Source organism: Struthio camelus, chromosome 6, assembly GCF_040807025.1.
Source record: "Struthio camelus isolate bStrCam1 chromosome 6, bStrCam1.hap1, whole genome shotgun sequence".
Taxonomy (NCBI): Eukaryota; Metazoa; Chordata; class Aves; order Struthioniformes; family Struthionidae; genus Struthio; species Struthio camelus.
Window position 1 is genome coordinate 29,869,670 of NC_090947.1, and position 17,314 is coordinate 29,886,983.

At 36.8% G+C, this 17,314-nt stretch overlaps 1 protein-coding gene and 1 long non-coding RNA gene across 4 annotated transcripts in view; one reads left to right on the forward strand and one right to left on the reverse strand.

Annotated features, from left to right (window-relative positions):
* Positions 1-15,617, forward strand: part of MAP3K2 (mitogen-activated protein kinase kinase kinase 2) — a 50,870-nt gene extending 35,253 nt beyond the window's left edge. For 2 of the 3 annotated variants that reach the window (XM_068948969.1, XM_068948970.1), the window contains exons 9-17: positions 695-774; positions 3,565-3,632; positions 6,094-6,186; positions 6,942-7,148; positions 7,908-8,056; positions 10,151-10,282; positions 11,538-11,667; positions 12,785-12,962; positions 14,801-15,617. In XM_068948969.1, coding sequence (XP_068805070.1) covers positions 695-774; positions 3,565-3,632; positions 6,094-6,186; positions 6,942-7,148; positions 7,908-8,056; positions 10,151-10,282; positions 11,538-11,667; positions 12,785-12,962; positions 14,801-15,026 — 1,263 coding nt within the window. In that variant the 3' untranslated portion in view covers positions 15,027-15,617. Of the gene's footprint in view, positions 1-694; positions 775-3,564; positions 3,633-6,090; positions 6,187-6,941; positions 7,149-7,907; positions 8,057-10,150; positions 10,283-11,537; positions 11,668-12,784; positions 12,963-14,800 lie in introns of all 3 variants that reach the window. The other variant, XM_068948968.1, reaches the window with a different exon arrangement.
* LOC138067660 (uncharacterized) overlaps positions 1-17,314 on the reverse strand; it is a 23,107-nt gene continuing 5,793 nt past the window's right edge. The window contains exon 3 of the long non-coding RNA XR_011141945.1: positions 1-2,289. This is a non-coding gene — a long non-coding RNA (uncharacterized lncRNA). The remainder of the gene's footprint in view (positions 2,290-17,314) is intronic.

A 17,314-nucleotide genomic window follows, 5' to 3' on the forward strand; every position in this document is an offset into this window, starting at 1 on the left:
AAATTCCAATTTCAGATTAAATTTTTATTTTAATTGAAACAGAATTTTAGTTTGGCTGAAAAGAAAGAGCATTTATAAATTTTATGCCTTCTCCTTCTTTATCCTTCAGTTTTCTGTTCAGTTTTACTTCCTGCACAGCTTGTTTGGAGTCTTAGAGATAATTGAGAGCTTCTCAGAGAATTCTGTTTCTGATGTTTTCTGTAACTTAGTTGGCCAAACTTAAATCACGGCAGAGATGATGTAAGTTGCATCCATGACACTGTCTGCCATATTTGAAGTTTTCTTCAGTGCTGACAACAGGTTTTTTTTAAAACACTGAAAACTTATCTCTGTCAAAATCCCCTTTAGAGGTATTTTATTAAGCTACTTTCATTCCAGTATGGCTATGTAGTAACAGACTATAGAGCATGTAGGAAGAATGTAGCAGTATAAGTTTCAATTTCCAGAACAAGGTAAAGAATTAAATACCTTAATTATAGTCTAGTTAGGTAAGAGAAAAATGACGGCATCCGTTCAGCAAAAAAGACTGCATATAGCGCTGGTTCAATTACAGCATCTAACTTTTTGTTGACTCTTCTAATTAACGTGATTTTTGTTTTGTTTTATTAGCAGTTTCAAAGCAAGACCCTTAAAGCATTTCAAAAAAGAAAAACTTGAACTTGTTGGTCTCTCTCTCTGCTTGTTATTTTATTAGATGCTGGATCCATTGTCTTTGAGTAGTCCTGAAAATTCTGGTTCAGGAAGCTGTCCGTCACTTGACAGCCCTTTAGATGGGTAAGAATTACTTAAGTTCATTATTTGTTTTTATTAGATTGCTTAATGTACCAGTTGTAACATATAATAACTCTTCAGTGACATTACTGACCTTGTTCTAGAAATTCTTCTGTAATACAGAACATTCAGAGAAGTGTATTGAAATTTAATTGCTAAGGCATGGAAGAGAAATGTAGCTTCCTTTTTTTTTTTTTTCCTATTGTTTTCCTCAAGATTTAAACTTGAAACATAGAGAGGAGTCCGTTCCTCTTCCCTTGTTCCTGTTGCAGACTTTCCACTTATTTTTCCTTGTTTAAACCTGCCAGTTAGCAGGAGGCAGCCTATGCTGTGGTCGGTCTGGAGCTCTGTTTTGCCTGGCCTGTCAGGAGATGCGTAGGCTCACTCACTGTCCACGGTTCCTCAGCTGCCAGGTAAGCCAAACAGAATATACTCCTGTTTGGCTTCTGGTGTGTCAGGCAAATAGCTTTGGGTGTTACGTTGTGCAGATTGGCTACTTGTTTATTTGGCGTAGGTGAACAAATAATATTGCTAATTAAATATTTGTATTTAATTAGTTGAGAGGTAAAATGTTGTATATTATTGCCTGTGGCGATTAGTCTGAGCTATAGGATTCCTATTGGTAAACATTTTTTGAATGCTACAGGTTTTCTCACAAATATATTGCAAATACAATTGAACATCTTACAGATGAATTGTTGATTTTTGCTGCTGTTGTTTAAAGTAGAATATTCACCATTAGAGATGAATTTTGCAGAAGAAATAAGCAGATGAATAGTTGTCATAAGCCTGCTTGGATTAGGTGTTTAGGACGACAATCAGTAAGCTTGAGTTAAAGTCTTTGTCCAGAACGTGATATGTATGAGTATATACTTCTGACCTTCTACTCCACCTATCTGGAGTTGGACAGTGATTCCATGTGTTGTATCAGTCGTATATGCAGAACAGCCAGTTACAGCTGAGGTAGATTTTTTTTTTTTTTTTATCCAAACTTTTATGTTTGGAGGAGATCACTGTGGATGAACTTGTTTTTCTTCCAGGCGTGCTGCAAAGTTCATCTTTCCTGGCAAGCACTTAGATTGTTTGGGGTCCATCTATGGAGGGGCAGGAGGCTGCGGGGTAAATTTGATAGGCCCTCACCGTATGTTTTGGGGAAGGTATTTCTCTTCTGTGGGACAGTATGTAAACAGGGTTTGGAAACTTAAATGTAGAATATGGATACATTTTGTGATATTTCAAAAGTATTTTTGTTTTGAGTGGTGAGAAGTATAGCTTAAACAGCAGGTTAATCACCTCAAGACCACTTGATCTTCCTCTGTTTGTGCATGCAAAGAAACAGCAGCAACATTTCCCTACAACAGAAATTGAGCCGAGCCAGAATAACCTTTCGCTGTAAGACGCTGGTTTCCAAGCGGTTTGTGACCATAATGCTTGGTGCTCCACACGCGTCAGAATTGCAAGCTCCACGTCAAGGAACGCTGTGCAAATAGCTCTCTAAGGAAGCCAGCATATTGGACCCTGTGAAAAAGAACATGATATTATTACATAACTGTCTAGTGTCATAGGAGCTCAGACACCTAATTTGTAGCAGTTATATTTTACAGACTGCAGTAGGTCCTTTACGAATAAAACTTAACAGATCTTTTTTGTAAATGCAGTACGTGGTTGATTAGAAACGAAACATTAACTTAAAGGTAGACCTTAAACTTTTGACCTAGAAGCTGATTTTTACGGTAAAATTTGTCTTGCATATCTTCATTTTTTCTAGAATAAAGACATTTAGCAAGTGGCTTGTTTTGAAAATACATTAAAGTTTTGTAGAGATAATACACTAGTAGAATTACAGGTACTTCTAGCTTCCATAGTACCTTTTCATTTGAGAATGTGTGATTTGAGGACGCAAACACATTTGGTCTTATTTATAAGTTTTTGAGTTAAATAATATGTCTGCATTTCACAAAAGAGAGAATAATAGACTTGAAAAATTTTGTGGCTGGAGCATAATAGGTTATACACTGTAGTTAGGATAAAAATTCTGTCACTTGCCAAATTTTTATTTTTTTTGTTGGGTCAGGGTGAGTAGAGAGGAAGAGTTTATAATGTTTCCCCTTCAAAACCTTCTTTGGTTATTTTTTTCTTTTATTATTTGCTTCGTTTGTCCCATCTACTTAGTGTGCAGAGGGTGGGGTTTTGTGGGTTTTTTTTTTTTTGCGGGTTTGTTTTTTTTCCCCCCTCTGTTCAGATATTTCCTACAAGAGTGTAGGTTTTGTGTCTCTGTTTAACTGCTGTTACCTAGTAGAGAAAGTCTTACCAGAACTTACACTGGTTTAGTATTCTTATGGAAATATACTGTAATGGGTTGTTCTGACTGACTGGCAAATCCCATCTATTCCTGTTGATAGGAGTTATGTAACAGTGACTGTAGATAGGGAATAACATGATCACAAAGGAAGCCAAAAATTCTTCAGCATTCTGCAACTCAGTGAAGTTGCTCTCTTAATCTTGTGAGTTTCATGGAGAGAGGAAGAAATACTTTGAGAAATGTTAAAAGGTTCTGCATTTCCTTGGTTAAACTTTGTCAAGAATTTTTGTAGGCAAGCTTTTCCATTGTTACTGATCTTTATTATTGATACCTACTAGATTTTTTTTTTAACTTAAGTTCTATGTCTGTAGACAAGGTGCGGCAACTTGTATAGCACTACAGTCATAAGTAATTAGATGGTAAATGTTTTGAATACTTCATTAGATTAACAGCAGTTTTTAGATCCTGTATTTTTTTTTTTATGCTTCTAGAGACAACTACCCCAAATCTCGGATGCCAAGAGCACAGAGCTATCCAGATAATCATCAGGAGTTCTCAGGTAGGCAAAAATCACTGAACATACTAGCTTTCTAAAATTCAGTCTCTTGCAAGTAATAGGGCTTAGAGGAAAAGTTCGCATGGAGAGGTAACATATTATACCAACACAGTATGGAAGCAAACAATCCAACTACTAGTTGCACACAATAAAAGATGCCATGAAGGATAAGATTTTCCTTGCAAAATCTTTCTTTTAGCTCATCACATGCATAGCACTGCTACCAGTGTGTATACTACTAACATACTTGCCTCTCTGAGAACAACAAATGATGCAGTGCATAGAGGCACACAACTGTGAGTCAGACTGAACTGTAATGTCTGTCCCTAAATTATTGCATAACCTTGGTAAATGTATTTAATGTTAAGAGTCTCCATTTTCTCCTCTGTGAAATGAGAACCATTTTTAAGTGCTCGTGATTGCTGTGATGGAAAATACTGCAAAGTGAAAGATTGAAGGAGGACTGTGTGCTGGGCCTATAAATTAATCAATCATCACCACTAATGTTGTTTTCATACCATACTCTGGCATGAATCCAAATTGTTGTGCGTGGTTCAGGATACCAACTGCAGTGAGTAACCTTGAAAGTGGTTTGAGGTGTCTTTTGCGGACATGCCTTGAAATAGAATTATACTATTGAACAATAACTAGCTTCCAGTGAATCTAGGGTGTTCTTTTATGTCGTTTTTTTTAATTATTGTATATTTTAAGGCTTCTTTTCACATTGTTTATGAAGCTTTATCCGCATAATCATGCAATTGATTATCTACATAATCATTAAATGTTTTTCTTTTAATGATTCTAGAGGGCTTAACAGACTACATCACTCTTAAAAGTATAACTGTGTTTAAGTAACATTTACGTTGTAGAGATAAACATCAAAAATGTGGGAAATGTCAAAAATCAGTTTGCCTTTGATAACAATTAGCCTGTTTGTGTTAATTCATCATGCTAACTTTTTAAATAAGACCATGTCAGAGTGTTCCTCTGTATGTTGCTGCCGCTCCCTGGTGCAGGATGCCCTTGTTGGTTAGTGATGGGATAGACAGCAGTCATTTAATAAGCACATACTCAATATCTGTCCGCATTAGTTGGTGTGTAACAAAAACAGAATAGCATGTAGCATCAGAACAAATGTCCATCTGGCGCAGTCGTCTTTCTCCTGCCGCAACTGCTATCAGGCCTCCTTAAACGAGCATGTAATACTCCTTCCCTAGAATGTATTCCTAGAGATGTCAGGCTTTAGGACTTTGCCAGATGCAGGATGCTCTTTTGTGCTTTATTGGGGTTTTTTTCCATGAATTTGTCCAGTCCTCCTTTGAACCTGTAGAAGTTTTTTGTTGTTGTTTTGTTTGTTTTTGTTTTTTAGCATCCACAATATCTTGTAGAAAGAAGTCGTACAGCTCATTGTGTTGTATGAAGCATCATGCCCCTCGTGGTTTTTGTAGACTTCTCATGTCCCTCCTTATGCTATTGCTCTTCTAGGCTGTAGAGGCCTACACTCCTTACGGAGAAGCAATTTTGTATCTTTGATCATCGTTGCACTTTTAAACCTTTTCCAATTTTACTAAATTCTTTTTTGAAATGGAGTAGACAAAAAGTTTGTTGTGTATATCCTCATAATTTATAGCGTTTAATTTGCTTCTCAGCCAGCACTCAGTGTTGAGCTGATGTTTTCTTGGAACATTATCACAACGCTTAACACTAGTCTATACTGGATTTCATCTGCCATTTTAACAACCAGTCACTTAGACTCTTAAGGTCTCTCTGGAATTCTTCTATTGGTTTTATTGCTGTGAATTGCTCAGTCTCCTCAGTATTCATTGTTTTGTCCAGAAAATTCAGGCTTAATTAAACTATGTAAGTTGTCACCCAGATCCCTGTGGAGCTGCTGACCGTTCACTCCTATCCTTTGTGCTTATCCTCTAACCAAATACTTATCCATGAAGGACTTTCCGCTTTATCTTATGATTATTTTTCTCCTTTAATAGGTTTTTAAAGGAGGACCTACTGAGCGCGTTTTAGTAGTTCAAGCTGCATTGACTCTTTCCCAGTTTACCCTATTTATGCATCTTTTAATTTCATTCTTTGTAATAGTTCCTGCTAGTTTTCTTCCTAGGGAACTGTAATGTCCCAGAATAGCCCTAGAAGTTACTTTAAAAATTTGAGTTATTAGCCTGCTGCAGTCCTCTCATACTCTTTTAAGCAAGAAATTACAAATCACACTTGAGCTATTGAATTCTTGAGATCCTTTAGAACTTTTGGATGAATGTTCTTTATTTCTTGTGATTTGTTAGTGTTCTGTGGGTTGCTCTATAATCTGTTTTGCTGTGACACTTCATTTTGAATTGTGTCCTCTGATATGTTCCCCCATGCTGAGACTTATAATACCAAACTGATTTATTCAATATACTTTCATCATGTTTTTAATTTTGAAATGTATTTTCCTTTTATTTTCTAGTAGAGTACGATATCCCAATATTTGAGAAATTTGGAAAGGGTGGGACTTATCCCCGAAGATATCATATTTCATACCATCAACAAGACTACAATGACGGTAAGCGTGAAAACTTCCAAGAATTCTTCTTAATTAAGCTGTTAAGCATCTGGTTGTAATCATTTTCTTTGAAAATCAATGTCCCTTTTTATTCTAATGCTGTAGTCATCTCTGAGTCATCTGTTGTTTGCGTATGTGTGTACACACACGTATACAGTATATTGTTTTATATATATACACACGCGTGCGCGCGCACACACGTGCGCACACACATATATACACATACACTTTTTTTCCCCCCACGTGGTCATCCTATTGATTCTAACTGTCGATATTTCTCTGCTTTCAATTCTTATCCCTTCACAGGGTGAAGATGCCAGCCTGGTCATCGCTGGAATGTAAACATATCTGTCTTTCTCTCCTTTTTATCAGGAGTTTAGACGTTGTAACCGAGCAGTAAGAACGGAGGCAGTTCTGAAGCGAGCAGTGCGTCTTCCCCCTTCCCTCCCCCCCCCCCCCCCAAATTTGTGTCAGTTAAATTTCAGAATAAATCCACAAACTGCCTTTTTTAAACTGCTCGTGATTTTGGTCACGTAAACCATCTTATGATTCAGTATAGTCCTTGCATGCATCTGTGATAAATGCCTTTCTTCTAGCTGGAAAGTTGAACCAGTACGTTCCATAATCGTTATATCGTATCATATGCCGTGGAAGACTTGAATTATGTGCAATTCATTAGGTGTATGCATGCATATATTTGCGTAGTAGTTATTTGTCATGGTGTTAACACTAATATTCTTTGTGTATCATTGCAGGCCGTAAAACTTTTCCAAGAGCCAGAAGGACTCAGGGAAACAGCTTCCGATCACCAGTTAGTTTCAGTCCCACTGATCACTCACTGAGCACGAGTAGCGGGAGCAGCGTCTTTACACCAGAATATGAAGATAACAGAATGAGGAGAAGGGGAAGCGATATAGACAATCCGACTTTGTCAGTCATGGACATCAGCCCACCCAGTCGCTGTAAGTTAAGGCACTTGGTGAACTCTGCAATAAAAACTCTTCTTATCACCTTCCAAGTATATGATGTCAGAACTAAACACGTCATCAAAATACATGCAATTGAATAATGTCTCCCTAATAGGAAAAGGTCAAGACTATATTCTCGAGCAGTTTTTTCTTTGCTTACTGTGCCAACTTTCACGTAGATTTTCACTTGGAACTTACACCCGTGATAATAAATCACTTAACCCCCCCCCCCCCCCCCAATTTCTGATATATTAGACTATTGAGGAACCAAGAAGCATCACATAGGATGCAGTTACTATTTATTTTTGTTCATGTTAGTCAACTTCTCTGGTAAATTGTAGTCTCTCGTTGATATTGTTTTACGTTTATGGTGGTATTTCAGGAGCAGAAATACTTTCTATGATGACTTTTGTAACTGGTACATTTTAATCATCCCTTGATTCTTAAAAAGTGTTACTAAGTTTCCTTAACATACTTTTGCCTTTTTCAGACTAGCTGTTACTAATTCCTTTAAGCACATGTCTGTCTTGGAAACTGTATTGTGAAAGAATTTAGCTCATGGTTTTCCATCTTAAAGGAAATCTTATTGATCGTTGTAGCTTACACGAAGAGCTTTAGGACACACTGTCTTTGTTGTGGAAAAAGCATAGTCTTAAAAAAAAAAAAAAAAAGTTATTTTCTGTGTATTCCAGTTTTTGTCGATCAGCTGGATAACAAGCTCATTTGAAAACCAAAACATACTTATATTTTCAGCACCGCGAGCTCCAACTAACTGGAGACTTGGTAAACTGCTTGGTCAAGGTGCATTTGGCAGAGTATACCTATGCTACGATGCTGATACTGGAAGAGAACTTGCTGTTAAACAAGTTCAGTTTGATCCTGATAGTCCAGAAACCAGCAAGGTAAGTGATATAAAAGAGGGAGTTTATTAAGGTTTTCTGCTAAAGTGGTATGTGCTAGACTCATGTTGTTCCTTTCCCCAAATGTGAAAAATATTTTAAAATGTGTGTGTGGGGGGGGGGGGTTATGACTTTGTTAGGAATCTTGTTTTATTAATACCTTGATGAATTAATGTGATTAACTGATTTTAGTGCTGCATCGTGTATTTTCATTTTCAGATGTATCCATATGCAGTGAACATGCATGACCTAATTTGGGGCATTTTCTGTTCATAAAATTAAGCAATTATGAAGTGTGTTCTGAAATGGATAATTATTTTACTTAAATTAGTATAGGAGCTAGAAAAAATTATATATACAAACAGAAATTCTGTCCTTATTTAAGTGTTGTTCCTGAAAATAAAATCTTAAGGATTTTTTTGTTTGGCCATGAAGACAGTTTGAGATTCTTATCCTGCCAATCCTGGCTGATAGTTTCCACCTGTCCCTCAATAGTTTACAGTCCTTTTAGTTGTAACAGTCCAATTGTTCATGGTTGCTTGTTAAACCAGAATCTACAGATGTCTTGGGGGGGGGGGGGGGGTTTACATTAAGAAAAAAAAAAAAACAAAAACTGGAATGAGTCAGATTAAAAAGAAAAACTTTTGTTTCTGAAAAAATCTGACGAATCGCACCCTGAGGCTGCTTAGGTGTTCAGCTGTTGTTCTCCCTGTGCTTGATAGTTCATTGCATAAAGGTGTTTGGTTTGGTTTGTTTTTAAAGGGGGATAAGGTGTAGAAAACTATGGGTTTGGGGGTATGGGTTGCTGGGCTTTTTTGGTAATGCTTTGGGCATCAGGGCTAGCTACTGTGATTGGCAGTGCTTCTCTCTGAAGAGCACAGCTTTCGCTGACAGTTTATTATCTCTCTGAAATTGAGCTTGTCCTTCAAATATTGGACGTTTAAGAAGAGAAACAGTGTAATTAGCTCTAGTCTTCTATTTCTTTTTTCCCAAATTGTATTTGCTGCTTTTTACAGGATGGAAAAAGAATTATTAATTTTCCTGCAGTAGGACTGCATTCCACACTGTGGGCAGCATGGCCTGGGGAGCAATGGGTGTAAGCATTATTGCAGAATCGAGTGGCTACCAGTTATAGTTGCTGTTACTAGTGATGTCAGATCCAGAAAAAAAACAAGAATCACTTGTGCTGTAGATTTCTAGTGTAGTTGTTGTTGCTAATTCTTTGAAAATATAACAGAACAGCTGATTTTGCTTTACAATTGGTAAATATTAAAAAACAAACAAACAAAGGAAAAGTGCAGAATCTCTCCTGTAGCAATAGTTTTGTAACCTCACCATAGATTTTGTAATGTGCCTCTGTCAGTGTCAAAAATCTGTTTTCCTTCTAACTTCAGAAACATGGCGGGGGGGAGGGGTATCATCAGTAGACTCAGATGGATTAAAAAATAAATTTTGATGAAAGACATGGATGAAATCTAGAATCCAGTGGAATTTGAATTTGTAGAGCATTCTGAAAGATACACAGTAAATTTTACAAACGGGAAGTAAAGCATTTCAGGTAACTCTAGTGAGAGCACCTTATTTGTTCGTGTGATTTGTTTACTGTATCTCACGATTACAACGTTAACCAGTCCTTCCCAAGCAAAAACCTTGATATGTTGGAAAAGTTAAGAATTAATTCTAGTTAATCCAGTAGAAAGACTTAAAACAAAAACAAAAAAACCCCACTTTTTTTTACTCAGTGGGCCACTTATGTTATGAAATGACTTCTGAGTGCATACACATCTTCCTATCTGCTGCGTTCTGAAACGGATACAACTTCAGAATAGGAGAAACAATGAAATGAGAGCAAAATGGTTCCAAAGCCAATTTATAGAAAGCAAACACTTTTTTTCCTCAGTCTAACTGTAGTATTTTCCTATGGTAAAATGTGTAAACTTTACATAACCTACAAGAGTAGTAGTGTTGCTTAGTTTGCATATCCCTTAAGTAGGTACACGTTGTCCTGCTGAAAAAAAAAAAAACCAAACGTTATTTTAATGTTACTAGATCAGATGTGGTAAATACATACATAGTTTTTTTTCCTCCTCCTTTTAGGAAGTAAATGCACTTGAATGTGAGATTCAGTTGCTGAAAAATCTGCTTCATGAAAGAATTGTTCAGTATTACGGCTTCTTGAGAGATCCACCAGAAAGAACGCTCTCTATATTCATGGAATATATGCCTGGGGTAAGCAAGAAAACCAGCCCACTTCAACCATCGTTTCGACACAATGTGACATGCACCCAAGTAGACAGCTTTTGCGGCAGTGCAAGCAGATATTAAAGAATCGCCCAAGTAAAAACAACAGCCAAGGATAGGTACTCGGGGGTACTTACAGCAGTCTGACTCTCTTCTCCATTGTTTGTTCATGTATTCAGAATTACAGCGATTTGTACAAAAACTGGTTTCATTTGATTTTGGCATAAGAATTGCCTAGCACTGTCTTTGAAAAGACAATATTAGTAGTAGTAGACTCTGGAATCTCCCTAAAGCTCAATGTTTCTTTCTGCTGCACTTCAGCTTATGCTGTTGTGTAGTCGCCGTATCAGCTGCTCAGTTATTTCGAGAAAAAGTAGTTAAGATAGGTGTGGGAATAAGTGCATTAAAAATAATATTGGTACTTGTCTTTTGCGTGGCTCTCGTGTACACATTTAACTGTTCTGCTTTTGCTATTTTGTCAAGATCTATTCTGTGCTCTGAAAACTGTAGATTTTCATTTTCTCACCAAGTGGGACTAGCAGAGCTGAATAAAATGTGCTCTTATAAAAACATAGGATCTATATTTCTGAATAGAGTTACAGCATTCTACTTTACTGTGAGATTCCACAGAAGAAAAATGGTATTTTTAGGTGAGTTTTGGGCTTTGTTTTTGGAGACTTCTTGATTTTTTTTTTTTTTTTTCCTGAGATGTGGAGGACAGTATCAAAGAAGTAATTTTAGTTGATATTTCTGCATGACAAAGCCATTTTATGCAAAGATATTTATAAAACCATGAATGTTATTTTAAGTCAAGGCCTATCTAGCTTTTAATTTTTATGTAGATGTGAAGCACAATCCTCCAGCTTTCAGATTTTTCCTTTTTTTTTTTTTTTTTTTTTTTTTAAACCCCAGGTATAAATTAACCAGGGTAAACGGCATCTTTTCTGTGCAGGTCCAAATTGAGTGTCATCATTGAATCATCAAAACATTCAGGAATGGTGTTGAATGTTGTTCTCTTTTTCTGCACAACAGGCTGGCACTATTAAGTTATTTGATAGTTTTGACGTTAGTAGTCCAGCATTTCAGTAAAGGTTTGAGTGTTTTTTTAGTGGAGGGTAGTGGAGAAGTCTTGCAACTTACAACGTCTGCCTTTTAGGCATAAACTTCATGGGGGTTCAGCTGTAGCATTAACCCGGTTATGATTCTAGAAATGTTAGTGTTTCATACTCTTTCTTTACCATAGGGTTCCATCAAAGACCAATTAAAGTCATATGGAGCACTCACAGAGAATGTGACTCGTAAATATACGCGGCAGATTTTGGAAGGAGTTCACTATTTGCACAGTAACATGATTGTCCATCGAGATATTAAAGGTAATAAGGATAGTTCTGTGCACAGTTCTGTGCTCTTTACTACACATTCAATTCTAGTGTAAAATACTAAAAGTTAAGTTTGAAATTCTAAAATACTGAGAATCAATGTAAAACTATCACAAAAACATTGCCTTTCATCACTTATCTTCATCACTGTTGTAAACTGAGGCAGGAAAAAAAGCATCTTTGTACTGTTTTAAGACTTCTAAAGATGTTTCCCTAGTCTCTCTGCAAAACGATCGTAAATTTTAGTTCTGATTTTTTTGTGTATGTGTTAATAGTTTTTAATATATCAAAGGCTCATGTCATTACAAATAGATGGAACATGCAGTGGAAAACATCATGACTCTCAAGTACTTATATGTATGCAGTTTCATTTCTATCAGTTATATAAAAATTACCTAGCACTTTGCTGTTAAAAGAACTTACTGGCAGAGGTGACTTGCGTGAGCCAAATGATTCAGTCTTCTTCCATTTTCCAGCCAGGAAAACTAATGGAACAAACATTTACTCTTTGGAAAAAGATATGGGTGATGCCTAAGTGCTGCCTAAGTAAGCTATGAGTATGTAGTAAGACCAATGGTGTGCAAAAAAGGTGTGTTGGACAAAATGCCACCGTACTCCCTAAAACTTTTACATTGTTTTCCTGTTGCTTTTTAGATCAATAGTTTTTTTTTTCCAAAAGGTTGAGTTGTCACTGTCAATCTGTGCATGCTTATGCAAGATGATTGTTTTGAACAAATCTATATCGTTTGTGATTTTGCTTTAATACAGTATCAAGATATTTTTAGTGCTGTAGAAACTTCCATCCCATTTCTTTTTATTTCCCTTATATTAAAACATATTTGGCGTGTTGCTTGTTTTGCCATTAGGGTTTTACAAAAGTGACTGAAGCTTCCTCAGAAAGGCCTACGATGCAAAACAATATGAACAATTGATTATTTTCTGAACCTCAGAAGTAGTGTGATAGGAAGGAGCAGAGAAAGTAAATTCTCTGGCTTGAAATACTGGGCCCATCTTGTGTTGTATCAGTGGAATCAAATGTTTGCTGCTGTTTTCTGCTCCAAAGACTTAATGGGCCTTTCATGAATGTAATTCTACATTCTCTTTCTTCCAGGGGCAAATATCCTGCGAGATTCAGCAGGCAACGTGAAGCTAGGTGATTTTGGTGCCAGCAAACGACTCCAGACTATCTGTCTCTCTGGTACGGGAATGAAGTCTGTCACAGGCACTCCATACTGGATGAGTCCAGAAGTTATTAGTGGAGAAGGATATGGCAGAAAAGCAGATATCTGGTAGGTCAGAAAGCTTCCCTGCTGAAAGGCACCATTTCAGAACGGGCTTGTTCTCATGGGAATGCAGGTGCTCTCTGAAGTTGGAATGGTTTTTGTTCTGGGGTTTAAGCTGAAATAAGTGACAAGCGTGAGCAGTGACAGTCATATTTGAGAAAATATCAGAGAAATCTGGGAATTTTGGTTTGCCAATTCCTGTGCCCATTGATTTAGGGATCCTATGAGAATCCTTTGAACCAACCTTGCATGAAGTTAGGAGTACCAGACTCTTCATAAATCCTGGTGAGTTACTGGACGAAAGCTACACTGAAGCTTGGAAATGTCAGATAAATCAGTGTCCCATAAATTAATACTTTGCTTACTGGAACTTCATTTATCACTAAAAATATCTTTGCAGGGCACGAAATGAAATATCGGTCCTTTAAAACATGAGCGCCTAAGAATGAATTTGCCAAATTCAAACAGGAGAGTAGGAAAAAAGTATTGGTGTTGAGTTATTACTAAATTTTCAAGAATGAAGATGGAAAGACAAATTTCAAAGATGAATATTTGTGATATACTGTGTAATATCACAGTCTAACATACCACAAGCTCGACAGGCATGATTTCAGCCACTAGACTCCTTATATTGCAAGTGATCTGTGAGCACGGAATAATTGTTGAGCAGGAGAAGATAAGTAGGAGCAATAATGTTTTGTGTGCTTAAAAACAATAGTAGGAGCCACGTGACATCCAGCCAAGAGCAATACTTTCATATCAGGGAAATTCATTTAGCCTAATATAGATCACTTAGTAATTATCCTGCTGTACTTATGGAATAGCCTTATAGATTTGTGGTAATTGGCTTGTTCAGCTTTGAAGTATTTGCATCAAGATTAATGCATTTTTTTCGATGGGTTAATATTAAGAAATACTGAAGTTGAATTTCTGTTGTCGAATAAATCCTTAACTGGACAGTGGGCATTTAGTAAGAAATGAACCTCTGTCCTACCATAAAATTTCTTGAAACCTGGGAAACTATTCCAACCCATCTATTTGGCAGCATCGTTCACATATTTTTGACAGAGGTGGAACTTATGGGGCTTATGAGGCAAAGTTCTTCTGGACATGCACACCCTTCTGCCTTCAGAAATCATTTAAATGTAAGCTTCCTATCCACAGATCATGTATGATCTTTCTTAAAACTCTGCCTGATGATCTGGAGTGTGTTTTTTAGTACCCTTAGCTAAAAGGGGAAAATAGCATTGAAGTATGGGTATAAACTTTTTAACTTTCATGTTAAATTTTTGTGTGTTATTAAGTGGTATTATTATGCATTTCTAATGAGCTATCCAAATTTATGTAGTATGTTCTGATTTATTTTAATGTAGAGCATTGCAGTTTGCTTTGCATTTCCATTAGGACATAATGAGCAAGAAAGTTTTCAGGTACATTCACGTCCTGAAGGAGTCTAAAGAGCTGGAGTCCGAGGTTTCTGTAATGTTCTTGACTTGTATTGGCCTGCTGAGCACTAGATCTGAATCTGAATAGTAGCAGTGTCATAATACAATCAGTATTGTCTAGATAAAAATGTAATTATTTCTTCACTGAGGTAGTTGCTTTTGGCCCAGTGAAGAAATAAAGTGAAGATGGTAGGTAGTGATTTGTGTAACTTTGAGATAAAGAGTACAGCTGTATGTACAAGTGTGTGAAATCCTTTTTTCAATTGAAATCGCTCTGGAGCATTAAGCGGACAACACTTATTTATTTGTGGTATTTTAGTAGCTATGTGATATTTCTTGTTCTCCTAGAAGAGCATGACTCTGTTGTAACCTGCTGTTTCACTTTTGCCTCTGTTTCAGGAGCGTAGGTTGTACAGTGGTAGAAATGCTCACTGAGAAGCCCCCTTGGGCAGAGTTTGAAGCAATGGCTGCCATCTTTAAAATCGCCACTCAGCCAACCAACCCCCAGTTACCACCTCATGTCTCGGACCATGCTCGGGATTTCTTGAAACGGATTTTTATCGAGGCCAAGTTGCGACCATTTGCAGATGAACTGCTAAGACACACGTTTGCACACTATCACTAACAGCCTGCCTCAACTCAGCTTGCATCTACTGCATTTATTTTCTATTTGACTGCACTTTTATTTTTTATTTTTTACAAAAAAAAAGGAGAAAAAAGACAAGAGAGAGAACACATTCTCTTGAATCTTTCTTTCACTTAGATTGTAAACAATCTAAATTTTGTATGTAAAATGAGAATCTTCCCTCCCCCGCTCCCAACAGGACTAGAACTTTTTATTTCTATAATGTACTGATGTGGTTCATGTAGATAAAGCACTTTAGTACATACTTGTTCCTTATTTAAAGAGGAAAAAAAAGACAAATGATTGGACAGTCAGGAACTGTGTGACTTTTTCTGACACTGCTGACTGACTCAGGGTGCAGGGAAAAACAGACATGCAGCTAGAGGACAAGAAGGTTACTTATCTGTGATTGTTCTTTGTATATACAGGTACTTGCAGCAGAGAGTTCCAAGTTCTTATATTTTAGCATTTTAATCGGTTTCCAGATTCAACAGTTTACGTTTAAACCTACAGTTTTGAGAATTTAGAAAGCCGCAAGAACTTGGAACTCTCTGTTTAGGAGCGTGTCTACCTGGTACTTCCTCTGTGACCAAAAGAAAATAACAAAAAAGAACTTGACATGGATTCAGTAAATAGAGGTTTTGGTATAGAACTATATTATCTTAATAGGAAAAGATTTACAGGTAAACAGATTATGGATGCAGACTCCTAGGAACTACTATACTCCAAGGGTAAAATTTCCATAATAAGCAGAAGTCAGCTGTTGGATGTAAATAGTTGGAGAATGCCTCCTGCTGTATCTGCCAAAGAGAATCCTCTATTGCATGAGCTTGGAGGGAGACAATTATCTTATCTAAGAAAAAAATAGTGATATTGAGGAGAGAATCTTCCTCTACGATCCCATGAATGGTTGGGGGGAACGGGAGAGGCTAATTCTTGTGCAGTATATGAGTTATTTGATTCAGAATGACCTATAAGAAATAATGTCTTCAAAGCTGTTGAGAGGCACTAGGGTGGAATGTATGTCAACATCAAGTGCCTGAATAATATAAAATTCTTCCCATTATGCACTTAAAAAAAAGTTTTGCAACAGTTCGGTCATTAAGGATGTGTTGAAAATTTCTGAAATGAAGCCCGGCGTCTTTTAACACTAGGAATAACTCACTGAAAAAGATAAAACTCTGGTTATACTTTTCATAAGACCACGATGATGAATTCACCTAAACAAGAAGGCACAGCACAAAAGATTGTACGAAAAATAAGCCAAAAACACAAAGTGAACCAGCAACTAAATAACATGAGTATGATTACTGCAGCCTGATAATCCAGATGATCAATGTTTATCAGGTTTCTAAATGTCATAAAACATAAATTAATCACTTTTTCCATTTGTGAAAGAGAATAATAGAAGATAAAACTCTGAAATATGAGTCCTCAGTCCAGAAGCCTGGTGCTGATCAGGTATAGTTAATAACTGACTTTTTGCTACAGAAAAGTCCAAACTCTCGTATTTTTGTAGAATTACACTATATAAATAATTTAAAAGGGATTTTGGAACTATTAAGACTACAGAAGTGAAATAATACATACTGTTTTGGATAATTCCTTGCTTGCTTTTGTTGTTACATAAAAACAGAGCAGGCTGATGGTGTGAACCTTGGCCCCTCTGGCAAGGTTACACACCGTAGTCCCCAGGCTCCTGTCTGTTTTGCATCCTTAGAGGGCTATCGGAATCATAAAGAGCATGGACATAGAATAATAAACACACCCATTCTCATGGCAGTTAACTCATGAGATTTCTGAATTTATTCTAGGAATTTCCAAATCTTCTACCAAGCATAAGCAGGAGTATGGATCTATCCTAATCACTTTACCTGTAGCAGAGTAAGAATGATTTTCCTTCTGTTTTGAGCCGCCTCTCCTGAGACTGTGAGTGGTGGCCCTTTTCAGTTTCTATGAGTGTTTTATCCAGCATATAGTGTGTTTTGGTCAGGGTATATAACTGTGCAGCATTTTGTAAGCATGGGAAGAATTAACCTGACCAGGGAAAATTTTGAAGGCCAAAATGAAAGTCAACTAGTATTGACTTATTTTTAGTTTCTCTGTAACTATAGATAAAAGGTACGAAAGCAGCCTTTAAAGAGAATTTGTGTGTACTCTGCTGTAAAGGACCTTTGCTTTATAAGCAAAATTTAGTGGCAGCACGGGAGGGAGGTTTAATGTAGAGCCTAATAATTTATGTAGCTAATTTAAAGATTGTGTAACTGAAATGACTGATTTCAAACAGA